Genomic DNA, 26,702 nt, shown 5'->3' on the forward strand with positions numbered 1-26,702 from the left:
CACCCAAAATTTAAAGTAAAAAATGTGTAGCATAATCAAGGTCTTAAATCTTATCCCAATAATTTGATAATGACAATACCAAAAGGCCAGCTTAGGTCTTGGTTTCCTGCATTAAACAAGCAGATCAAGATTTATTATAACACATCAAACGCTCCATAGATCATAGGCATCTTGAGTCATATCATATAAAATAAAGTATTTTTAGATATCATACTTAAGAAAAGGTCAGCAAGGCTATGTAAAGGCACCAGAATTATCTTCCTTTTATGGTTTAGTTCATACTGGAAGATTTTTTAAATTAATCTGGAATTTGCTTTTGGATTTTCCATTTTTGACCACAAATACAAAACCATGAAGGTAAAAAAGCTGACTTTCAGGACTCCTCCCATTGGCTTCTGCTAGGGTCAGCAGGTCCATGTGCAAAGCTGTGAGAAGGCAGAGTGCTTTCTGAGATCTGTTTGGCAGTAGATATATCCCCTCTCCAATGAGGAACCACTGCAAATTATGGGGGAAGTGTCATGAGAGCATACTAGGGATCAAAGAGTACTCATCCCTCAGAAATGACATGTGTGGGAAAAGGCCCTAAACATATTTAAATGTACCTCCAAAAGCTACTGCCCTTGTAACCACAGAATGTTTGGCCACTTTGGAGCCTGTGGGTCTGATGTCCTTTCCCAAGCCCTGACACACAACCACGAAGTCAGGTGGCCTAGTCTGCCTGATAAGATGACTTTTTAGTTTGGTCTCTATTCTGATACCAATGAGACCCACCAGAGTATCCCATACCAAGGGAAATAAGCATTCTGAAACAATGGGAATAAATAGGACTATATTTCATTTTTATCAAAACAACAAAGACAACTTGGGAATTAAACATCATCAACATAGGTTTAAATAGAAGGAAATTTTAAGGCACCCTATTCCATGCTAGAATCAGATGCTCTTTCCTGCTTTTGAGTGTTTGGTGAAGGATCCCATGATTTGAAAAAGGCAGAAGAGTTTGGGATGAGACCCCATCTTGTAAGGGTCATCTCTGAAACAGCCTGATTATCTGGTGGGAATGCTATCTCCTTGCTAAAAGCTTGTGGTTAGATTAATGCTAGCATTTGAAAATCTGTTCTGGCCTGATGGTGGGCAGCCAGAGAAGGAATGTGTTTTCTGTTTATCTCTTTAGTGGCAGAAATGTTCATCACAGAAAGACTCTGAGCTCCCAGTTTCAGGCAGGCCTGGAAGTTGTGCAGTCTGTAGTCTGTGAATGTACACATCAGCTCGGAATGATGAGAAAGAGCCAGGCCTGTGTTCACAGCCAGTTGCCTGCATTGGGTGATGGGTCAATCAGTTTCTTCAACTTGATAACAAGGGTAGATCCAGCCACATTGTTGGGAGAGGAAGTTTTACCACCCCCATTGCTTTATCTCCCAGGAATGCAGTTTGAGTTGTGTCTCCTCCTTGACAGCATGGACCTCAGTAAATTACCAGGGTCTTGACCCAAGAGATGGAGAAGTCCTTAGCGATTTTTTTAGTCTCCTATCTAAAAATGTGTTTACATTTCTTGAACTCTGGCTGACTGATTCATTCTCCTGGTGTTGCAAGAACTTTCTTTATGCATTAGAATTTATAAGTTTCATTTCTAAAAGACCCAAGTTTCCTTCCAAGCCACAGTGAAGTGAACCTCCTCTCAACACAATTCTGCTGGGCTGGATTTGTCCAAAGGATGGATCATGGCCAAGCAGCTGTGATGTGGCAAGCTCAAGTGAGGCTAATGGAGGGAGTGTGATGTGGAGGGGAAAGTATTAGATACTAAGTCAGGAGATTTGGGTTCAGGTTCTGGTCTTACACTATTTCAAGGACTAGCCTTAAGCCAATCTCTTGAAACCACTCTCTGGGCCTCAGTTTCCCCAGCTGTTTTAAAAAAGAAATGTTTTAAATCTGTCCTAAAGCCATTTTCAAACAAGAACAGGACAGCTGAGAAACAACAGAAAAGGAAAGGTCAGCCTACAAGGAATGAGTAGAAGCTTCAGGTCAAAGAGACAAAGATGCCACGGGCTCTTAAAAGTAGCAAGCATAGAAATAACTTTTTGTTGGACACTCCACCCACACTAGAGACTAAAACCCTTGTCAGTGGAGCCATGTGCTTAGCTAAATCTGTTCTCAAATAAACATTCCTTTATAAACATTAAATTCACTTTCTTAGGAATAAAAAGGAAAACAAAATAAATCCTATCCTTTTTCAGCATGGGGTTGGAGTCCTGGGCTCAAATCATTTCTGAAAACCTCACTTGTTCTACAACCTAAGCTTCCATATCTGTGGAGGGCAGTGGTCATGCAACCACGGAGGACAGTCATGCAGAGTAACACCACATTAGTGTCTGCATGGCACCTGCTTCATGGCAAGCTCCACGATTTTCCTTTGTCCCCTCTCACGAGCCCTACTTTGGCCTTTGCCTTTGTTTGTTTTAGGTTTCCACTTCTCCTGTAGCCCCCTCACATGAGAAGGGAAAAGGGAAATCTCTGATCTCTCTATCTGGAAGGTTGCAGAAGCATTTTCCTACTTCAGTGAAGTACAATCATGCAAAATTTATATTCAACAGTATCAGCAGATTTTTTCCATCAATATTTCCTTTTTAATTCCAGCTTTATCTGAATTTTAGTAGCACAAAGAATTTACTTTTTTCTTTGAAAGAGCAACCAAGACAAGAAAAATAGAAATTTGAGTATAACTTCTCAACATAACATGGTATTTAGATGGTGCTTATAGAGGGTACAGATGTTGTTTGGCGAGTAAATTCAAATGTCATAGGTGTGTATTTATAATCTTATACACATGATCTGGGTGTGTATGTATATAGTATATATAAAAATTAATGAGACCTAGATCTGACAACTTTAATCTTTTTTCTCTGTGATTTTCACCATAGCAAACACTGAATCCAGAACCTATCTTCTCACGAATCTTAATGAAATCTCACCTTTGACCCAAAAGCCAGAGAAGCAGGTACAGTATTGACTGAACAGCATGAAACTGGGAGGCAGGATGTTGGGTTCTTGTGCTGGCTTGCTGTGTGACCCTGGGTGAGAGCCTTCATCTCTCTGGACCTCATTTGCCTCATCAATAAAATGAGACAAGTGGATTATAAAATCACAGAGGTTCCTTGGAATGTCAGCTCAACTTGGGCTGTTTTGTGTGGCTCTTCGTGTGCCTGAATGAGTTGAATCAGCCTTTCCCTGACTTCTGCAAAGTCAAAAAGGGAATAAGGAAACACAGAAACGTATCATCCATCAAGGCAGCTGGCACTAAGACTGTGCTAAAGGGTCCATTTTTTCCCATCCAACTCTTATTCCAATGGGGAGGGGGAAGAGTAACAATCAAGGGAAATAAATGTAAGGATACTATGAAGAAAGGAGACAAATGCTTCATTTGGATGGGTCAGAAATATCTATTAGCGTTTCAAGGATGTACATTCACAAATATTTCTAAGTTTGTTCCTTTATTTGAAGCTTTGAGGTTGGGACTCTTCAAATTCACTCTAGAGAGACAACTCAGGGGAATTCTTAGAGCTGTCCCCAGGGTCTCAGAGAACCCGAAGAGAGAGAGCACAGCTCCAGGGCACTCTCAGGTCTCTTCCTGCTGGGCGACAGCCTGGGCTAGGAGAGGGGGGCATGACCTCTATTTCTCCCTTATCTCTGGCTTCCTGCCACAGCCCGGCTTTCTCCTCTGGCCACACATTCATTAAAAAGCAATAATAATAAAAGTAGTTTTGTTTTCCTGTGTGTGCCTAGCTGGGTTCTGAGGAAGGACCTGAACTCTCACTGTTAGAACCCCAGGCCTGGGCCAGGCCTCTGCTGAGGTAAAACACAGCTGAGCTGACCCTTCCTGCTACTGAGGAACCACTGAACCAACGTTTGCTGCTGCTTCTTCTTCTTTTTTTTTTTTTTTTTTTGCATTCCTGCTTTGAAGATAGCCTTTATGAGGGATCTAGAAGGTTTTCTTTTTAAAGAGAGTCTGTGACTAAGGAAAATATAACTATGCTATATTTTGATAATTCCACAATTCCAAAGGCCTTGCAGATGCCTCACATAACCCTAAACATGCTCCAAATTCACACAGCTCCCCTGCCTGTATTTCAGGAGACCTAATATCTGCCATAAAAGCGTGGCTCAGTCCTGTCAAATTAAGCCCTAGACCGAATTATTAACCTTGCAGTCAGAAAGGGGGCACACCAGACCGAGGGCCTTAAACTCTAATTGTACGTAGGCTTCCCCTGTGAAGCTGTGGCCGACCGGCTCACTCTGCGAACTTCACGGGCCTCTCTTGTGAAGACGGCCGTTGTTCCCCCACAGAACCGGTGGGTTTGTCCAAGTCACAAGTAGTCTTACCTCCTTTTCAAGTGGGCCCCAAAACGAAAGGCATCCGAGGAGACCGTCGAGGGGGCCCCGCCAGCCCCTAAACACAGGGAGAGTGGGGGTGAGGCTGAGGAAGGGGGAGGTGGCTCCCACCCCTCCCTTCTGGAGGCTAATGGCCCTTTATTAGATTAATCACCGACTAAAATTGTAACTACTTCCTCAACTGACTCCATGCAAACGACTAATTTCATGTTGACTATAAAGCATCTGGAAAGGATTTAGAAACAAATTTGTGCCCAGCAGATTTCAGTTCGGTGCCCTGCTGGGCCGCGGGCAAACCCAGTGGGCTCCCTGCAGGGTGAGGCAGCTGGGGGGGCACCCAAGGCTGATCTGCGTCCGCATCAGTTTCTACTTTTCTCTCTTTCCCATGAGCCCCTCCCCGACTCGGCCTCTCCCTCCCCCCACGGGGGTCTGGCCGCGGGGCGCAGTGGGGTCACCTAAAGCACTTGCACTTCTGTGTCGCTGCGCCAGCTGCGGGGACGGGGAAACACGCCACCAAAGCCAGGGAGGGCCGCCTGGGCCTCAGCACGCCTCCACGACAAGTCACACGTAGAGGCGGGAAACAAGCCCCGACGGGGCGGGCGGCGCGGTGCCGAGGGGGCGAGCCAGGCGCGCCCCGCTTCGCGGGTGGAGGCCCGGCAGCGGGAGGCCGCCCGCGGCCGCCCCCTAGCGGCCGGACTGGAAACGTCGGCGGCGCGCGTCGTCGCCCGCGGCCCGCGCGGCGGAAGAGCGCGGAGGCCTGAGGCGCCCGCCCCGCGCCGCCCGTCGCCGCTGCCGCCGCCACCGCGCAGGCCCCCGGGCGGCTCCGCACGCAGGCGTGGGAGCCGCGGCGCCCGCCACGACTTCCTGGGAGGCGGAGGAGCGGGCTGAGCCGCCGCAAGAGGGGGAAGAGACTGCGAGGGGGAACGCGCAGATGAAAAGAGCAGTGAAAAAAGAAAAAGGAGACAAGCAGACATGTTTCAACTGCAAGCTCCATTTCCTCTTTCAAATGAGCTGCCTCCCCACTGTGAACAGAATCAAGTATTTATGAAGGCGTTTTTTGCATATTAATAGCTGCACACGGAGCCTTGCCAGTTCTGAAGTCCTGAAGGTACGATGCCCCCCTATTAATGCGGGTCCTTCAGCCTCCTCACAGGACTTGGTATCCTCCTTCACACACAGTTTCCTTTCTGCCTCGTGGCTCCTCCTCGGGCCTTTCATTTGATTAAGAGAAATTAGTTCCCGCGGACCGTCGGCGACCAAGGGCTGCTCTTACCGCGGTGGCTGACTTCAATCGCTCGAGAAGCTTCTCCTCTTCCCCAGGGCCTCTCTGTGTAGAGGCTGCAGGTTGGGTGAGGTGACCAGCACCTAAAAAAAAAAAAAAAGAGTATTAAAATTGTAAATGAAAATTCCAGCAGGAGACGTTAACATATCTATGCTGTAGGGGCAGAAAAAGCAAAACTTTAAAAAAAAAAAAAAAGTTTTTTAAAAATTGTGTTCACCACGGCAGCACCGCTGTCTATGCTCCATGAAGGTGACATTGAATTTTACAAGGAAAACATTGAGAACGAGTGAGAAAAATAAGTAAAAGACATAATAAACAACGTATGTCAAAAATAATAGCAACAGAAAACAAGTTTGGAAAAATATTTATCCTGAGTGGTGATTTACGCGCAGATTGAGACAACCTGGAGGTACCATTTTATATTTGGGATGTGTGCCTCCTCTCGCTTTTCTTTTTTCTTTCTTTTTTTTTTTTTTTAATGGTAACACCCAGTTGTGCCTTTGTTTTGGTGAAACTGGAACACTTACACACTTCTGGCGGGTTGTAATTTGGTTTAATCCAGTGGTTAAGCAAAATGGCAATATAACTTGTGAAGCATGAAAAAATATTCCAACTCATCTATTCAGTATTTCTGACTCCTAGGAATTCGTTCTAAGGAAATTATCCAGCTGGAAAAAAAAAGTGAGTGAAGATGTCCACTGCAGCATTATCTATAATAAGGATAAATTGGAAACAGCCTAATAGTCCAACATGAGAGAAATGATTTAACTTAATTATGACCTATCCCTCTCAATGAAAGGTTTAATTCATTGAGAAACGATGCTTGTTCATACTAGAAACTGATTTTTTTTTAAAGATTTTATTTATTTATTCATGAGAGACACAGAGAGAGAGAGGCTGAGACACAGGCAGAGGGAGAAGCAGGCTCCATGCAGGGAGCCTGACATGGGACTCCATCCCAGGGCTCCAAGATCATGCCCTGGGCTGAAGGAGGCACTAAACCGCTGGGCCTCCCGAGCTGCCCAGAAACTGTGATTTAATACTTCTGGTTTCTCAGCCCCCACACCATCAATATTTTGTGCCAGATATTCTTGGTCGTGGGGAGTTTTCTTATACATTGCAGGATGTTGAGCAGTGTCCCTAGCCTTTACCTGAAAGATGCCAGTTGCACAGCGCCCGCCCCCACTTGTGACAATAAAAAATATCTCCAGAGCTTGCCAAATGTCCCCTGGGGGAGGGGGAGAATAACCCCCAGCTGAGATTACATTTTAAAAGTGGAAATCATGGAAATCAAAGTGATGTTAACTAGAACTGCAGCTATGTAAAAATATAATAAATGTATCTACGAGGAAAAAACTTGCAAATAATGCATGCAAAAAAAGTGCAGTCTTGCTAATTTGAAATTAGATCTTCGTTGAGTTGAAGTTTTGTTTTTAGTTTGTCTTCTTGTTTTTCGCTGCTTTTTTTTTTCCTTCCAAAATTCTGCCTGTAAGAAGGAGAAATGAATCAAGCGGAAAACTGGTTTTATTCAAGCCTGACTTAAAATGATCTAGGAGTCACAGTCAACACATATAAAGCAAGTTAAACAAAGGTTAACACTACAGTGCCATTATCTTTTAATGACTGTTAGATAAAATTATTAAGTTTTTATCAAATTGTTGGACAGGGCCACCAGAATTCTCCTTTTAAGGATCTCAACCCTGGGATCCCTGGGTGGCGCAGCAGTTTAGCGCCTGCCTTTAGCCCAGGGCACAATCCTGGAGACCTGGGATCAAATCCCACGTCGGGCACCTGGTGCATGGAGCCTGCTTCTCCCTCTGCCTCTCTCTCTCTCTCTCTCTCTCTCTCTCTCACTGTGTGCCTATCATAAATAAAAATTAAAAAAAAAAAAGGATCTCAACCCCTTTTCAGCGTTTTATCCCTCTGACCTTAGACTTTGGAGGACAATGAATTTGCCTCTTTTTCTGAAAAGTTAATATCTCAAACTATGAAACTCTCTTGTCCACCCAGATCCAGCCATGTAAGCTTGGAGCAAGAAGGGTCCTTAGTCCACTGGTTTATAGAGCTGTCAGGGAAGAGAGGTTGTCAGTAAAGAGTGTTAAAGTACAAACTCAAACCTTAATTAGATTTCCCAAGAATCACTGCATCTCTTTGTTTAAAATAAGAAAGAAACTATCTCACCAGTTTTCACATTGTCAGTTTTCTCCCTTTGTTAAGGAAAGCAAACATCCTTTCTCACATGCTTTATCTTGAGTTTTGTTTTGTTGCTTTGTGGGGATTAGAACTTTGGCAGTGTCCTAAAAATCCTGTTAAACTGGAATTATGTCTCCTTTTTCCCATTTCACAAAATCACTTCTATTTCAACCTATATTATCTCTTAAGTTCAGGTTTCATGAGTTTTTAAGAGCATGAATTCATATTTGATCTTAGGTGTCCTAAATGTGCCTCTTTGGGATTTCAAAGAGTAGCCTGTAATTCTAGCACACTAGGATTTAGGTTGAATAAACCTATGTTTACCCCATCTGTTTCCTTGGTGGTTTCACAGATGGTGTTCATATCTCCTTTCAGCCTTCCTCTTGCAGGACAAAAAAAAAACCACACACACAAAAACCCACCTGTAGACACACTAAGTTTTTGTACAAACGGGTACAGAGGTAACCTTTTGTTTCAGTGTCCTTCTGAGGTGAACCCTGCCTTCTGTTGAAATTTTTGGCAGATATCTAAAAGAGCAAGGTACTAATCCTTAAAGGCAGACTCCCTCTGCTTTAATTCACCTTTGTATCTCCTGTATTTAGCACAGTTCTTGGCACATGGTAGATACTGGGGGAAAAATTGACAAATTAATCTTCAGTTGACATTAAGAACCATGTTCTGGGTAGAAAAGCTTATAATCCTCCAAATAATATTTGTTAAAATCGTAGAGATTGCACTTGTTTTATTTCCAGTGATAATGATATGGAAGTTCAGCTGACATTTCTCTAACAACTCACACAATATCTAGATACTTCCTGCTGTTGGTTGGCACAATTTGGTGTTTCACTCCCTGGGTCATGTGCAGATAGGAGATGTCATTAGGCATCCTTCCTGGAGATCTTTTTGAGGCTGATAAGTAAGATTGGGCGTATTACTGATTCCTAAGAGAATTAACAGTCTGCACCACCCCACCCCCCCCATCCAGAGAAGTAGGCTGTGCTCCCCACCTTTTATTTCTCATTTTCAAAGGCATGGCACAGAATTTCCCCAGGTTCCATGGTGGTCCCCTCTCTCTCCTCTTCCCCTCTCCCCACTCATTTCCCTTTTTCTTCCTCCCTGGCTTTCTAAATAGTTTTGATTGTGGCGCTTGATTCAAAGGTTTTTTGAAGATCTAAGCAAACTTCAACTTCTGGTTCAACCTCACCCACATTATTTTGTCAGCCCAAAACTCCATTGACAATTTAAGAATAATTTACTGAGAGGAGTTTGTTTTTAATTACAAAACCAAGGCTTTCATTTTTTTAAATTTTTACTCTATCATTTTTTCCAAGAAGTCTGTATTTATTGATCTGTTATCGGCGCTGATTCCAACCAGACATAGGATGTGCCTCCTTGATTTCTGTTCTTTTTATTATGGAAAATTTCAAATACATGCAAAAATAGAATAATATAATGAACCTCCATCATATTATAAATATCCACAGTTATCTCCCCATTATCTTGAGAGGATCTCTTTTTTTTTTTTTTTGAGAGGGTCTCTTTAAATAATAATAGCAGCCAGTGTTTTTGAGGTTTATTGTGTGCAGGATTATTATCTCTCTTAATCTTTACAATATCCCTAGGAAATAGGTACAGTTATTATCCCCATTTTACAGATGAGGAAGCAGATGTCACAACAGACAGAGACCCCTCTTTGTAAGTGCCTGTGACCTACACTTACAAAGAGGTCTGCTGGTTTGGGAATCCCACAAAGCTGCATTGAGATCCCAGCTTCTTCCCAACTGGCTGCTGTGGTTTCAGGCAGGTTATTTAACCTCTCTGAGGGCCAATTTCCTGATCTATGAAGGATAATAATATGTCCCTTATGAGGTCATGACAAGAATTGGATGAAACAACATATGGAAAGGGATTAGCACAATGTTTGTCACTAAGCAATCCCAATAAATTACAATAGTAAAGTATTCTATTCCCCTGTTCTCTGCTTGAAAGCCACTATAAAACAGAACTCGGAGCTTGTATACCATCTAAAAGGTCAGATGTGGAAAAGCAGGAATAATTTAAAGGACTGTGAGCCAGTCTACCTACCATTTTCCCCTTCCCCCCTCACACGCCCCGCAGCCCCCAAGCGCAAATATCTCCCCAACCAAATATCCTCTATGCTGTCTGGATTTTGTTTCACTGCTTACAATTCTACCTATTAGAGATTCCTTTGGGTTTCTCATATCTCATTGTGATTTTTTTTTTCTTGTTTTCTGTCCTGCACCTAAGGAAACAGAGTTGAAAGCCTGGGACGGGGTGGAGGGCAGAGGGAGGCAGAGAATTTTGGAGCCAGAAGCCCTGTTTCCAGCAGGGCCCACCCCTACCCCCAGCATAGGGCTGCCCAGGAAAACTTAGAGGCCAGAGGACCAGAGGGCCCAAAGGAAGGGAGCGGGAGGGAAGGAAAGGGAAAGGAGATCTTTGTTTCTCTTCTTCGAGCCCTGTGCTGTCCCAGCACTTCCAGGGCTAATTCAGCTTTTTAGTCCAGCTAAATTATGAGTTAGATAAACTTTCATGGGCCAGTGTGGGAATCAAAGCAACATGGGTATCATTTCTTTTCGTAGTGAAAATCGACTGATTTTAAATGACCTTTTACAGTGGGATCCTTTTGCAAGTTGAGTTTCCCTGTCTCTCGATTGGCTGTCAGCTTGGAAAAGTCACACCAGACCCAGCAATAACAAGGAAGTCACACAGTTTTGGGTTAAAGTGTTGGATTAGAAGGAGGTAGGGACTTGTTCAGATTTCCCACCCTGCACCCCACCACCTCTCATCTCCCAGCCTAAAATAGGATGCGTCATTTCTCAAACACAGGCAAAGTTCCAGCCTGAAGACAGCCAGACACCCCCTCACAGAAAAAGCTAGTTTCTACCTCCCCTGAGGCAAAAGAGATCACTATTTTGGCTTAAAATTTTTCTCCTCCAGCTCCTGCTAAGCCAGATAAACAATGATTCTGTTGTGTCAACAAAGCACTTAATTAAACTGAAGACAATATCAATTAGAACTCACGGATAAGATTTACTTCCAGATAGTAGAAGCCTGTGGAATTAAGATGTGCTGGGTTTCATTATTCAAATGCTCCCTGAGGGGAACAGTGCGGTTGGTTGGCCCCATTGTATAGGTAGGGAAACTGAGGCACAAAAAGCTTAATGACGTGACACAAGTCCCTAAAGCTGAGACTGGAGCTTGCAGTGTTTCTCTTCCTAATCTAAGTTTGCTAGCTATTAGACTAATTTGTTAAACCCTCAGGAGAATATACAATCTCCTTTCGTATAGTTGAGGCATAAAAAAGTGGATGGAGACCAAAATCTGTGCCAGGAAGGGAAATGAGAAGGCTCTTCTGTGGCTTCCAACCAAACCATCTGTTGGCTGTGCCTCCTTGCAGAGCCCCTCCGCAAACTATCCATCCCCTCAGCCCATCTCACCAGCACCAATTTTGCCTCTAGAACAGAAAAAGTGGGCCAGGATGTCAGGTGGCCGAGATGGACAGGATGAACCCAGGTGACAGGCACATGGACCACTGGACCCACTTGTGAGTGGAAGGAGCCCATGGTTTAGGCTCCTTTCTCCTCAGAAAGAGGCCATGCAGGCAGACCAGTTTATTGAATAGAGATCCTGGTGTTCTCTCTGGCCTCCTAAAGACTCTCAGAGGTCTTCTGCTCCTCCAGGCCAGGGAAACCTAGACAGAGACAAGGTCTCAGAAGGGGACCTCCAGCCAGCTAGGGTGTCTGACCTTGAACAGGCTGGGTCCCCTCCCAGTTACCCTGAGTGTTAGCATATATGAAGTCCATGGTCCACTCAGATCCCTCCCCAAGCAGCCCAGTCATAGGGAGCACTACAGGGCTCCATTCTCCTCTCAGCTCCCACTGTGCGCCCATTCCTACTGCCCATTTTTAGTTCCACAGGCTTCCATGGGCAAGAAATAACAGGGTCTGAGAAGGCCAAGTACTGGGGAACTAGCCAGATCCTTCAGCCCATGGCCCTGGCAGGAGTGGCTCTTTCCAGGATTTGGTCTCCACCTACCCAGCAGGGCGCATGGTGAGGGGGAAGCTCAGAATCCTAGCCCTCTTCACCCCTCCCCACCCCCTGTGACTAAATCTCTCAGATCTCTCCATTCCTGCTGGGATTCAGAGTCTCCCCAACCCCCAGGAAAGTGGAGGGACAGACTCTCAGCCAAGGAGGGGGGCCTGGTGATCCAGAGGAGAGCCTGGCTCTTTTCCTTTTGTTTGCTCACAGGAGGGGACAAATGCCCTGTGTGCACAGAGGTTTGATGTGACAACTTGATAGACCACATAAGGGTTTCAGCAAAGGCCTCCCGACCCTGCTCTCCATGCATTAAGATAATGATGGGGTGTGTGCCCCAGCATATTTCAGATCTTGGCTACAAAGGCCTCCTTCCTTCTGTTTTCTTCCTCCAGCTCAGCCTGCCCACAGGTTCCCAGAGACTCTTGGCAGCTTTCTCTCAGGCAGAATGAAGTTGTGAGCTGCGTGGGAGGCAGTTAGACAGCGAGAGTGTTGCAGCCTCCTTAATGAGGGACAATAGCTCTTCTTGGAGCCATTAAGCCACAGCTAGGGAGATGGGGAACCCCAATTAGAAAGGAGTGGGAGAAGTAAAGAGGAGGGTCTGAGAGATGCCTGCAGGACAGATCTGTATGGTGGCTCTGTGGGACCCATGGGTGGAAATCTAGCTGATTGAGTTTAGAATCTGCTTTCCTTCTTAAGGTAAGTCATTCCAATGACTGTAGAGCCAACCCATGGTGGTTACTCTTCAAAATATACAAGTTGAAAGGAGGAGGAAAAACTATTGGAGAGAAGGGTTTTTTTTAAGTTTGTGGCTCAAATATTAATAGGAGCAAGAAAGGAAATGGCATTTATTTAATGGAATTCCTCTAAGTTTCACTACATTATATATGTGCACTTATGGATATTCGTATTACAGCCCATAGCTCTCTTTTGTTCTGGCTTTCAACTGAATCACATTATGTTTACAGCAAGATAATAATCCTGGATTTTCCATGGCTCTCTCTGTCAGAGTATAAGATTAGCTCTTGAATTCATTAACAGCCATCTCCTTTTAAATGTCAGATAACTTTTTAAATGCCAAGTACTTACGCAACACCTTCTGTGCAATTCAAATCAGCTTTACCAAATTAACTCATTAATCTTTATTGTTTCATTTACTGAAAAGAAAGGCTCTCAGGTGTTTTTTAGCAGAACATGAAAATATTAAAGTAGTTACAGTACAGTATAGGTGGGTTTTGACTTTCTGCTAAAGTTCACCCTTCCACCAGTTTTGTAATCTTGTCCAATGAAGTCTGCACAGGAAAGAAACAAAAAAGCTTCAGGCATCTCTGCTTTCAACTAGTTCCTCCATTTTCCTTCCCTTCCATCTATCCTTCTGCTTTCTTCTCCCTTTTATGCATCTTCAGCTATTTTGACTCCTGTTTACTATTTATTCTGCTTCTTTGCTCTCAAAATAGCCCAAGAGTTGCAAGTGTAATTATGATTGCTGTCCCACCCAGAAAACAGAAGTGTGCCTTGCAGGATCAGGGATGGAGCCCAGAGGGCTGCTCAGAACAGGCCTAGAAATCAGGAATTCCACTTTCCTTTTCAGAGGACTCCTGCCTGGTTTTACCTCTAAATAATCAGATACGGGCTACACTGAGTGCAAAAGATAGATCCTCCCATGGTCAACTTCTTCTTATCACCTAGCTCTCCACTCCAGTCATCTCAGAAAGATCTTCCCACATCACCCAAAGGCTAGTCCCACCCCTGCTCACCAACCTCCATCCTATACTGTTTCATTCTCTTCATAGACTTATCACTATCTAAAATCATCCTGCTATGTATGTGTATGTCTGACACATACAGTATCACTGAATAAATACCAGCTTGATGAATAAATGCAAACCCATCCCAACACATGGCTTTCTTGCCTGGTTTTTACTTTCTGACTTTTTTTCCTCTTCTCACTACCTCCCAGAATCCTTTTTATGTAGTTAATCTTTTCTTGCCTCCCATCTCCAAAGCCCCCTTTCACTATCATTTATTTGTTAGAACACTTGAATGTAGTAATAAGTAAAAACAGTTCTTTACAAAATTCCAGTGACTATAGAACCTTCACTGATGATATTCCATCAAGTGAGAATTCATGGCTTCTAAAGTTAAGGAGATGAGCCACACAATTAAGAGAATTGTTTTATCAAAAGATGTACAGGCCACGGGGGCACCTGGGTGGTTCAGCTGGTTAAGCATTCGATTCTTGATCTCAGCCCAGGATTGATCTCAGGGTCATGAGTTCAAGCCCCATGTTGGGCTCCACGCTGGATGTGGAGCCTACTTAAGAAAAAAAAAAAAAGATTACAGGTCAGATGACTTGGAGGGACTCTTCTCAAAGCCTCGCAACTCCCTACTCTTCAAACTGAGAGTAATAAGAAAGTAATTCTAGCCATTGGAACTGGCTGTGACTATGCTTTTGTCCTCTGGGCTAACACAAAATCTTCTCTTGAAGATAATGGAGAAATTTCCCTCAAATCAGTATTGTCTGATTTCTATTATTGCACTCAGTGATTCATGCATGATTTTGGAAGCTAGAAAGCTGCTTCAAATTTTTCATATGATTCTAGCTTGGACCGAATGTTTTCATTTGATCTAGAAATAGGGAGAGACTGTCTCACTCTGAGAAGCTAATCATAAAAATGACTGAAATGACAAAAAATTGGACATGTGTTTGTCCAGAAAAGTTTTTAGCCACATTTCAAAAGGGTGGAGATGTTCATCAAAATGACGGCTGTTTGTGGGGACCCAACTGTTAATTCATCACTAATACTTTAATATAAATGTTGTAGGACAGGGAGTTTATAATGGCCCAGAGAGATTTAGTCTCCTAGAAAATATGGAAATGATCAAATCCACACCCAGGGTGACCTCATGGCATACTAGTGACCCCAGCAAATCAGTCCTGAAAAGTAACAAATAACTTTCCTCTTTGGGAATGAGGAGCCAATGCTGTGCAGAGGATTAGCTTCTGGAGGTCAATACATACTTCCTGTAAAGGCGCCTTCACTGGCCCTCCCCATTTTAACTGAATTGGGCCATAACATGTAACATGTATTCCATTTCCTTGTTATCTCTTCCCTCCCAATAGAATGTATGTGCAGTTTTCACGAGGGTGGAGACTTCTGTCTGCTTCTTGCAGTGCTGTATCTGCTCTAGTGGGCATAGAGAAGGGACTCAGTAAATATTTGTTGAATGACTGAATGAGGCAGAAGAGATAGTCCAGGGCCAGGCAAGCAGGGCAAGGTTAGCCATCACACTGAGGGCAAGGGTCTTTTAATGTTTTAAGCAGAGGAGAGGACTGGTGTGGTCTACTTTGCATCTTAGAAAGATCACCTACGTTGCAGTATAGAGCATGGGCTAGAAACCAACTTCAGATCAAACTTTGTTGTGCTCTGAAACATGACATAATTTGCATATTGTGGTAACAGGAAGAGAGCATGGCCCAAGAGATTGAAGAGGCCTTGGGGCCTTCCATTCTTCCTTCCCTCTTGCTAGATTTGTTCATATCACTCTTCCTAACACATCAAATAAGCTTGCAAATAAACTGGAATTTTACTATAACTTTATCTGCAAGGTAGATTTGATAACCATTTGTGGAAGCCATAGAAGCATTGAAAAGCTCTCATTAAAAAAGGAGTCTGGGGCCGGGGGTGGCGCCTGGGTGGCTCAGTTGGTTAAGCATCTGACTTCGGCTCAAGTCATGGTTCCAGGGTCCTGGAATGGAGCCCTGCATAGGACTCCTGCTCCGGGGGGAGTAAGCTTCTCTCTCTGCCTGCTGTTCTCCCTGCTTGTGCTCTCTCTCTCTCTCCCTCTCTCTCTCTCTTCCTTTGTCAAATAAATAATTAAAATCTTTTTTAAAAGGTGGAGGGTGGGGGAGCCTGGGGCAGATGGTGATTTCAGCTCTGCCATTTACCAACTATTTGGCTTTGGTCAAGTTACATTAAGTAACTCCCAGAGCCCCTATTTCCTCATCTGTGAAATGGGAATAACAAGAACAGGGTTGTTGGGAAGATTAAATAAAATGATTACAATCCTGAAACACAGGAAGGCCCTTTATCCCCCTTTCCCATTATACTGATCCCAGGTATGAATTAATAAGTCTTGGATTATCCTCTATACATCTGGGTCCCCTGTGTCTTCAATGGTAAAAATAGGTGTTATGACTAGTGTTCCAACGATGAAAAATTACTTTCTATAAATATTTGGGGATTTAGACTAGCTCTTGTCGCACTGTATATCATTCCTATGAAAGTTGGGCTTTCTGCTTCTCTTCACAGGGAGCCCAGCAGTCCTTGGAGGCAGCAGCTCAGAAGACAGGAGAGCCTCAAAGTTGTATAAATAAAGGGCTGATATGTTCAAACAGAAAAGAATTTTACACGCGCAAGCTGCACATCGACATGACGCCGTTCCTGAAGGTGATCTCACACTGAGAAGACGAGGGGTTTTATAGACACATACACAGGCATTCCAGTTAATACATTTCTGCATGGTACAAAAACAGCTTCAGAAGTCCCTCAGAGTTCCTGCTTTATCAGAAGGGACAGAAAATAGGCAGTTTGTAGCAGATGAAGGAAGAACAAATTAGGACAGTAATCACAGCCAGCCATCGGGGACAAATCAGTTGGGTGTCTGGTTTGGGTGGTGGGGGACAGAGAAAAGAGAGGAGAAAGGATAACCTTGAACTACCTCATAAAACAAGCAAATATAATTCATTTTATCTTGGCAGTAGCTAAAATAATTGTTACTGTTTTATCACTGTGACTGGGTAGAGCTGGTGTTCTGACTGAAGGAGAAGACTGATTCTTGGTAACTATTTACAAGTCAACTGCATATCTTCTTTGGATGTCTGACCTTATTTTCTGTTTCCTAAGAGTTCATTATTCTCCTAAGCTCAGTATCATAACTAGTTAAGGGTACTGAGAGTTCCTGTGGTGGGGCGGGGGGAATGTCATTTGTCCAGCTTTGCGATAGTCTATCCTGCCCCAGCATCTAACACAGTGCCTGGCACATGGAAGGTGTTCACCGAATGCCCCATAAATTGGTCCTCTTCTTATCCAACAGCCCTCTGGCTTAGGGTCCTCTTCTTATCCAACAGCCCTCTGGCTTAGGGTCCTCTTCTTGTCCATTCTTTGCCCCCCTAAGAGCTGAACGAACTGGAAATAAATGATCAGGGAGTAAAAGAAACTAATCAGGAACAAAGCAAAGTTTGCCATGGAAGGATCTCCAATTCTTTGTACTACCCTAGAGAACAACACCCCAGGCCCTTGATAAGAAGTGACTAGGAAGAACGGAAACAGAAGAAACCAAATACATGCAGGGTTCATGACGGTGGCACCATCCAATGCTGTAAACTGTCAGAGATTTAGGAGGTCATGAGGGTCACCCTCCTAACGTCAGCTAATCTAGAGTTCTCAGGTTACATCTTCTCTGGGCTGTTCCAATCCTCACTCTGCAATGTGGGGCTTTGATAAGGAGTCAAGTATTTGCCCCAAATCTATCTCACTGCATGGCTAGGCTCAGTTTTCCTCTGTTTCCTCTCTTATATAGGTTCTTTCCCCATGTAGCAAGGTGGTCACTGACTTCTCTAGATTATTCTGGAACTAAATCTCATTGACCCAACTTGGGTCACATGCCCATGCCCAAATGAATCACTGTGGCCGGAAATTGAAATACACTAAATGACCCAACCTGAAGTTACAGGGACAAAAAGTGGAGTGGGTGGGAATGTCTCAAAAAGGAGAAACAGGGTCCTTATAACCACAGTAAGAAAGAATGATTCTGGACAGGAAAAAAAAAAATCGTTACAAGTTTTCAAAATAATTATTATTTTCAAAGATTGTATTTATTTATTAGAGAAAGAAGAAGTAGGGGGAGGGGTAGAGGGAGAAGCGACTCCCCACTGAGCAGGGAGCCTGATGCAGGGCTCAATCCCAGGACTCCAGGATCATGACCTGAGCTGAAAGCAGATGCTTAACTGACTGAGCCATTCAGGCACCCCTCAAAATAATTAATTTGTTATTTATATTAGTTTGCTAGGGCCACCAAAGTACCACAGGCTAGATGGCTTAAACAATAGAAATTTATTTTCTCATAATTCTGGAAACCATAGGTCTGAGACCTAGGAGTTGGCAAAGTTGGTTTCCTCCGAGGCCTTTCTCCTTGGCTTATAGGTGGCCATCTTCTCCCTATGTCTTCACATGGTTTTCCCTCTGTGTGTGTCTATGTCCTAATCACCTCTTCTTATGAGGGCACCAGTCATATTGGATTAGAGCCCACTCCGATGATGAGCTCACCTCTTTTAAGTTTTTAAGGACTGTATCTCCAAGTACAATAACGTTCTGAGGTACTGGTGGTAGAGGTCAATATATGAATTTTGGAGGAACACAATTCAGTCCAAAATAGTTATAATAATGAAACTACCTTTTTTTTTTTTCCTTAGCATCAGTTTAGTTCTCCCCTTAGGGCCTAAAGAATTATGGTTGGTACTTCCCAGGATGGGATAAGATGAACATCATCACTATTCACTCATTCAATCCCTAGTGAACATCTGCTACCTACTGTGTCTCTGGCCCTCTCTGAGCATTTGGAATACATCAGCAAACAAAAGAGACCAAGACCCCTGTCCTGCCCTAGGCAACATGTATAGTATATTCAAAGGTGGTAATTACTATGAAAATGAGATAAGTATATTTATGGAGCATCTAGAAATTACAGAATTTAGAGTGTAGAATTTTACAATAATTTTTTGTTCATTTAGTGTCCACAATGCTTTCGGGTTACACTTTCTGTTCAGCAGTGTTGGCACCATGTTATAGAGGGGAAGGCATTGTCATCCCTAAGGGCCACGTTTCCGTCCACCCTTTGCAACACTCACAGAAATTGTAATTTTGCCTGCTTCTACAGAGGACTTACAGAGCACACAGTAGGCTTTCTGACTCCCAAACTGTCCTTGCCCAAAAGATGACACCTTTTCTTGGGAATGTTCAGTGTTAAAAGGTCTCCTTAGGTAAACCTTCCCCTTCTTGTCATGGTAGCTCCTGGATTCTTAGGAAATCCTAAGTATTGTAGAAAAGGACAAATCTCAGGTCTTGTGTAGAAAAGGATGGTGAATTCAAACAGAGAAAAGTCCTGTCTTCAGGGATGCCTGGGTGGCTCAGCGGTTAAGCATCTGCCTTTAACTCAGGTCTTGATCCTGGAGACCTGGGATCGAGTCCCACTTTGGGCTCCCTGCCTTGAGCCTGCCTCTTCCTCTGCCTGTGTCTCTGCTTCTCTGTGTCTCTCATGAATAAATAAAATCTTAAAAAAAGAAAAAGAAAAAAAAAAGTCCTGTCTTCAGCATGTAGAGCTTTATAGAAACCAGCTCATTCTACACATGTCATTCATGCATTTCCTGCCTATCCACAGGGCATTTCATTCATTTTTCCTGGTGCATGGAGGAAGCGTTGCACATTTCAGGGGATGAGGGTAGAAGATAAAAATATTGAGGCAGAAAAGGGAAATGGAAAGAAATACAAATAATCATAATTGCTGACATTACTGAGTACTTACTTTGTGCCAGACTCTGTTCTAAATTTTACATGCAAGAACTTGTTTAATTCAAAAAAACAAAAAAAAGAACTTGTTTAATTCACAAAACAAATATAAGAAATAGGTAACATCCCATTTTACAGATGAGAAAATGAAGGCATTGGGAGATTAAGTAATTCCCCAAATGTCCTACAGTTCGTAAATGACAGAAACAAGATAAAGACAGCCTAGCTCCAGAGCCCATGTTTTCAACCATCTGCCATAAAGCCTCACTGCAAACCCCAAATGAGTGACCTTGTAACACTTCCGGGACTGTGCTTCCTATTTAGTAAAATGGAAATAGTAATACTGGCATCTCCATCCCTGCCTCTCAACAGTGAGGCAAGAATTACATGAAATAATAACCTTAAAAGAATGTTCATACCTACAAAAGATTCAACTCATAAAGGAGAAAGGAACAAACATTCATTGATTCCTGCATAGGGCCAGGCCCCTCACATATTTAGAGCTTTACTTAATTTTCCCACCTCCTTCCTGGTGAGTGTGCCAATCTCTGCTGTACAGATGAGGAAACAGGACTGGTAAAATGAGCTGATGATTGGTGACATGGCTGCCAGCAGAGGGAGCTAGGACTCAAAGCCACAAAACCCACAATACCCACAATGCCTGATCTTGAAGAGGTCAGTTTACTGTTCCTGTGAATAATTTAATTGTACATCTTTGTTGTGGCTTCAGACCCTAGGAGAGGAGCAGAGACTTAAATATATATATATATATATGTATTTTTTTTAAAGATTTTATGTATTTACTTGAGAGTACCAACAGGGGGAGGAGCAGAGGGAGAAACAGGCTCCCCACTGAGCAGGGAGCCCAATGTGGGACTCATCCCAGCATGCTGGGATCCCAGCAGCTTCACCCAAGCTGAAGGCAGATGCCCAACCAAGTAAGCTACACAGGCAGCCTAATAATATATCTTAATCTCAAAAACACAAGATAACTTACAATGTTCATAAATTGGTTTTCATTATTAAACATGTGGGACCTTTATAATACACAAGAAAAATTGTACTACCTTGAAATTAAAACTTTTTTTTTCTTTAAAATTTTATTTATTCATGAGAGACATACAGAGAGATGCTGGGATCACAACCTGAGCCAAAGATGGACACTGAACCACTGAGCTACCCAGGCGTCCCTGAAGTTAAAACTCTTAAAAGACACTGCTCACTTTGGCAGCACATATACTAAAACTCTTAAATGATATTGACTTTCTTCTGTTATTAAGAAGGTGTTGAGGGGGCACTGGGTGACTCAGTGGTTGAGCATTTGCCTTTGGCTCAGGTCATTATCCTGGGATCTTGGGATCGAGTCTCGCATCAGGCTCCCTGAGGGGAGCCTGCTTCTCCTCTGCCTGTGTCTCTGCCTCTCTCTCTCTCTCTCTCTCTCTCTCTGTGTCGCTCATGAATAGATAAATAAAATCTTTTTTTTTAAAGGTGTTGAAATTAGACATTTAGATGCATGTATTGTGGTATGTTACACAGAATTTCCAAATGTATTTTCCTAAATAAGCCTTTCAAGAAGAAGCCTGTACAAATATTTATTATGACTCCCATTTTATAGATAGAGTGAGGTTCAAAGATAGGTCATGTAGCTGGCTGCAGGCCCACTGGAGCCCCACCTCTGACTCCTGCATCCTAGGCTTCTCCATTCTCCTGGAAGCTCCTCATGAAAGCCTGATGTGGGCCTATGTGCATGAGGGTAGTGGGCAAGACTAGTGGAAGATTCTACAAGAAGGGATGAGAACTTCAGGTCACCTGGCGCAGCCCCTGTCAGTTGAAGAAACCAAGTTTCAGAGTCTGAGTAGCTCCCACGATCTCTAAGGCATGGAGTGTAGGAGTCAGGGCCTCCAGGGTAGGCAGTCTGGCTCCAGGACCCACATCCCAACCATTCAGGCAACTATGTCCTGTGTCTGGTTTCAGTGCTACAGTTTATGTTTACAGAGTGTTTGTTACTATCCCCACTCACTCCCGCCCTATAGGACCACACTGCTGTCAGTGCTCTTTCTAAACACAGCTCAGTCCTATCACTGGTTTGCTTGAAATGCCTTACCATATCCCTATTGGCTTTCTGGTTAAATCCTGGCATCAAAGTTGTATTTCTTTTAGAAAAATATAACAAATCAATCCTTTTTTAAATTCCATACTGCAATCTACAAGATCTGGCCCATATCTAATTCACACTTGTCCATGCACTGCAGCCACACCAAGCTACCCCCAGACCAGCACATTGCTGCTTCCTCTGCGGGGAACTACCCTACCTCCCCTTCTCTGCAAGACTTAGCACCATGTCCCCTGTAAACAAGCCTTCCCCAGACTAATTTAAGCTTCACCTCCTGTGAGGTCCTGCAGAAACCTGTCATAATCTGTCACAGCATTTATCACAGCATTGCAATGCTGAGGTTTTACATCGTTTCTGCACAAGTCAGTGAGCTGTTTACAAATAGATCTTTCAGGGGCATCTAGGAGGCTCAGTGGTTGAGCATCTGCCTTTGGCTCAGGTCGTGATCCCAGGGTCCTGGGATCAAGTCCCACATTGGGCTCCCTGTGGGGAGCCTGCTTCTCCCTCTGCCTTCTCCCTTTCTCTGCCTCTCTCCCTGTGTCTCTCATGAATAAGTAAATAAAATCTTAAAAAAAAAAAAAAAAAAAGTACATCTTTCAGCTTGGAGCTCACAATGCCTGACACACGACCTGGCACACGACACTCAATCAGTGTTCATGCACTAAGTGAACAGATGATGAGCAAATGACTTGGCCAGAATACCAAGCTGGGATCAAATTTCCAGTCCTTCAGTTGTTTCGCTCACTCAGCAAGTGTTATTATGTGTTTCAATCACTTGGTTTAGTCATTTATAGTAATTTATACTAAAAATGACAAATTGCTTTTTATTTGGTTTAGGGTTTTTGTTTTGTTTTACTTTGTTTTAAAGATTTTATTTATTTGACACAGAGAGCAGAAGTGGGGGGGGGCGTGGCAGGCAGAGGGAGAGGGAGATGCAGACTCCCTGCTGAGCAGAGAGCCTGCCGACTATGTGGGACTCTATCCCAGGACCCTGGGATCATGACCTGAGCCAAAGGCAGACGCTTAACTGAATGAGGCACCCAGGCATCCCTGGGTTAGGTTTTTTTAAACTGATACATAGTTGGCATACAATGTTATGTTAGTAGTTTTAATTTTTTTAACTCAGATTTTGAATTTGAAATATACTCAGATGGTTTTTGAAAAAATAAGTACAAAAGGGTATGTCAGCTGTTCAGTTCCCTGCCCCTTGGGTTTCACTGTTGCTAGCTTCCTGTGTGTCCTTCCTGACCTGTAGTACACATATATAAGGCAGTACACATAGAGGAATACACAGACATACATTTTACACACATTTTAATATTATACACATTGTTCAGAGTTTTACATCTTTTTACTTAATAAATCTTGGAGTTCTTTCTATGTTAATTCTTAAAGAGGTGTTTTTCATGATTGCATAATATTCCCTTGTGTGAATTACCATAATTTATTTAACTAGTCCTCGATTGGTAGCACTTTTAGGTTGTTTCAAATCTGTTGCAGTGAATGACCTTAGGTGTATGTAAATTCTTACGTGTGTTCATATATCTAAAACACCATAGTTTTTTTTGATAGTTTTCTAAGCAAAAGACAGAATTTCAAATTCAGACTACTTTTTCTAACAGGGATCTGCAAGAATGTTCTTTTGAGTCCCTGATTTCTCTGCCTCCATCTCCCTATCTGTGAAATGAGAAGAATATTTCTTGCCCCTAAAGGCTCATAGCTATATGTTGTTAAGACTGAAGGTTAATCGTTGCCTTTGAAATTCTTCCAAAGAAGCAAACTTGTTTCTCCTTTTTAATCCAATTTCCTGTTGGATTAAAAGGATTTATAAACAGGAACTTGTCTTTCGGTTTATCTCTTTTCTACTCTTATAACTTAGCAGTTTATTGTGACTGAGGTGAGTTTTCCTGCTGTAATTTTTTAAAAAACCTTTCCATTTATTTAGGGATGATTTTTTTTTTTTTACTACACTAAGGCCAAATCTGCTTTTTCTCCAAAATTAGAACTACAAAAGAAAGAAAATTACTGTGCTCACTTCAGCAGCACATGTACTAAAATTGGAATGATACAGAGAGGATTAGTATGGGCCATGCACAAAGATGACACACAAATTTGGGAAGCATTCCTAATTTTTTCGTACATGTAAAACTAATATACCACTGTATGTTAATGAACTGGAATTAAAATAAAAACTTAAGGGGCACCTGGCTGGCTCATTCAGAAGAGCATGATATGACTCTTGCTCTCAGAGTCATGAGTTTGAGGCCCATGTTGGCTATAGAGATTACTATAGAGATCACAAAAATAAATAAATAAACTTAAAAAGCCAAAAAAGAAAGAAAGAATTTACCTGCTCTGGCTCTTTTTTTCTAAAAATTTATTTATTCAAATAATCTCTACATCCAATGTGTAGCTTGAACTCAGAACTCTGATATCAAAAGTCACATGCTCTTCCAACTGAGCCAGCCTGGTACCCCAGCTCTTGCTCTTTTATGTCAGAATGTCTCATTGGCTACAAACACGAAGCTAACCAGTAAGAAACACACAAGATAAAAAGCCCCAGAGTAAGAAGAGAATGTCAAACAAAGTAGCAGATAATTCATTGTCTCTTCCCAAAGCAGTATGGATATTTGATAACAAGGTAGAAAAATTGATTGTCACTAAAGATTGAGGAACTTTAGTCCTAGGAGAGACTTCCAGGGTTTTCCATATCTAGTTCCTTCTCTATAACTCAAATGAAGCTGTGGATTCAGCAGAGATCCCAGTGACAAAGGCCAAGAGCTGGCTTCATCAGACACATGTGGCTTTACTTAAGTCATTGACTACCTGCCACATCACTTTGGCTACCAACAAGTTGCTCTTCTAATAATGCTCTAAAGGACAATGGTGACTGTCAGTCTTGGCTACATATTGGAATCAACCAAGAAGCCTTAAAAATGCTCTAGTTCCAGAAAGTTTAATTATTGTTTGAGGGTCGATACTGGGAATCATACTTTTTATTTATTTATATATGTATTTTTAGATTTTATTTATTCATGAAAGACACAGAGAGAAAGAGAGAGAGAGAGGCAGAGACGCAGGCAGAGGGAGAAGCAGGCTCCACGCAGAGAGCCTGATGTAGGACTTGATCCCCGGACCCCAGGATCATGCCCTGGGCCGAAGGCAGGCGCTAAACCGCTGAGCCACCCAGGGATCCCCTGGAAATCATACTTTTTAAAGTTCTGCAAATAATTCTAACTGTGCAGCCAGAGTTGAGAACCACTGTTATGGAGACTTCTAGATGGTGGACTGCACAGTTTGTATGACTGGGAGAAAGAAGGAAGAGGGGATTAGATGTGATAAGAAACCATATCCATGGTAATCCTGGAAACTCGACAGAAGGCCAACCTGACGCTTTTGCTTCCCTGCCTTAAACCCTCAGTACCTTCCATTTGTTCTCAAGATAGAGACCAAAGCCCTTAATCTACCTATCTTCAAGGCCTTGGGATTCTGATTCATCCCACCTTTTCCATTCTTTCAGCATCTGCTATCATTGCACCAGTCATGTATCAAGTCCCTAGAGGTACCTTGTTTCTTTTGAGAGTTGGCTTTTGGGTGTGGCATTCTTCTCCACCTCCCCACAACCTCCCCCCCAACAGTTAAGGCCAGCATGGAACCCTGTGCACATGAATAGGCAAGCCTCCCACAAGAAAAGTACCACTAAAACCCCAGTAGTGCTCAACACTGTAGCTAAGCCCACCTGGCTCTTTAGGGCTATTCACACTGGTACTAGACTTCTTGGACACTGTAAGTTAAAATAAGTTGACAAAAAAGGAGAAAAAACAACTAAGAAAACTGGATTTCCTTTTACCAAAGGGCACAGACCACAGGAGTATTTGCCTTTATTTTTGTCTTATGTACTTTTTTTTCTATTATGTATTAATCTCATAGGAAAATGGAGATGAACTGGACTATCATGAAGAACCAGGAGAACCCCTCAGAGAAAATCAAGACACCCAAGGTAGAGATGACTGGATTGGTTTTTAAATTTTATCACAATAATTGTCTGATGAGGTTTGCACTGGTTCAAAGATGTTAATGCAGAATGACCCTTCCATTTCCTATCAGAGCTAGAAGTCAGAAAACATACCAAAGTGCTGAATTCAGACTCTGATTGATCTTAGTGCATCGCAAACCGACTGATGATAAACACACTTTTATATTCTTGGACTTACTGAGAGGTTTCTTTCCTGCCAGAGGCTGCAGATTGATGGAGGAGAGTGGAGACTCTGGGGCATCACCAAAAGACTACTCAGGCACTTCCACTTCTCTGTTCTTCCTGCTTTCACAGGGACTTGGATATGCAGGTTCAGGAGCTGAGGATTCCCTGCCTAGAGGGTTAATATTCCAACAGAGGGGAGTGTCTTTAGAGACCCAGGCCTGTTACCCACCACCTGGGTAACCAGAGTTGTGTGAGTGCGGCTTCCTCCAAAAATGATGCTGCATTTAGTAATGTTGATTCTAGGAAACACTGGGCCCAGAACTGGGCTTTTTGGCATTGTTCATATTCCCTGAGCTAGACTCAGATCTCTTACCAGGGGGCACATGTGCATCTGTGTGATGCTACAGTTGGGTAGACCCAAGTAGCAGAATAGTTCATTATCCTCATTGCATCTTGCAGGAGTAGAGACTGATATGTGAGAGATTCTTGTGTTTTCAAGGGGTGGATACTGTGCTAGCCAGAAAGATTTGTTTGTTGTTTGCTGTACAATGGCATCCAGCAGAGAGAGCAAATAGGGGCCTGTGCTCTGCTCCCAAAGCTATGCACCTCTGGACTGGGTGGTATCCACACAGTGGGGGTTCCTTTTCCTACTCAGCCCTTCTACTGGGGCACCTTGCTTGAATTTACATAGGTGCTCTCTTTAGGCTAGCTACAGCAGCTCTGAGCAGCTGAGTGGAGGACATGGGTCCTGAAGTTGGACTACCTCTGCCTTAACCCCACTATGCCTCAGTGTCCTTAACTGTAGCTGATTATACTTCATTCATAAGGTTGCATGAGAAATAAATGAAGTAATTCATACACAATAGCCCTTTAACAAATATTTATCTTGACTTGGATATCATA

General features: G+C 43.0%; 1 protein-coding gene and 1 non-coding gene across 2 annotated transcripts in view; both read left to right on the forward strand.

Annotated features, from left to right (window-relative positions):
• KIAA2012 (KIAA2012 ortholog) overlaps positions 1–26,702 on the forward strand; it is a 108,523-nt gene that overhangs the window by 51,712 nt on the left and 30,109 nt on the right. The window contains exons 12-14 of the mRNA XM_041737473.1: positions 2,919–2,995; positions 16,231–16,368; positions 25,529–25,598. Coding sequence (XP_041593407.1) covers positions 2,919–2,995; positions 16,231–16,368; positions 25,529–25,598 — 285 coding nt within the window. The remainder of the gene's footprint in view (positions 1–2,918; positions 2,996–16,230; positions 16,369–25,528; positions 25,599–26,702) is intronic.
• Positions 23,626–23,732, forward strand: LOC121480849. Its single transcript, XR_005985116.1, has one exon. It is a non-coding gene; the product is annotated as a U6 spliceosomal RNA (small nuclear RNA).

Source organism: Vulpes lagopus, chromosome 22, assembly GCF_018345385.1.
Source record: "Vulpes lagopus strain Blue_001 chromosome 22, ASM1834538v1, whole genome shotgun sequence".
Classification (NCBI taxonomy): Eukaryota; Metazoa; Chordata; class Mammalia; order Carnivora; family Canidae; genus Vulpes; species Vulpes lagopus.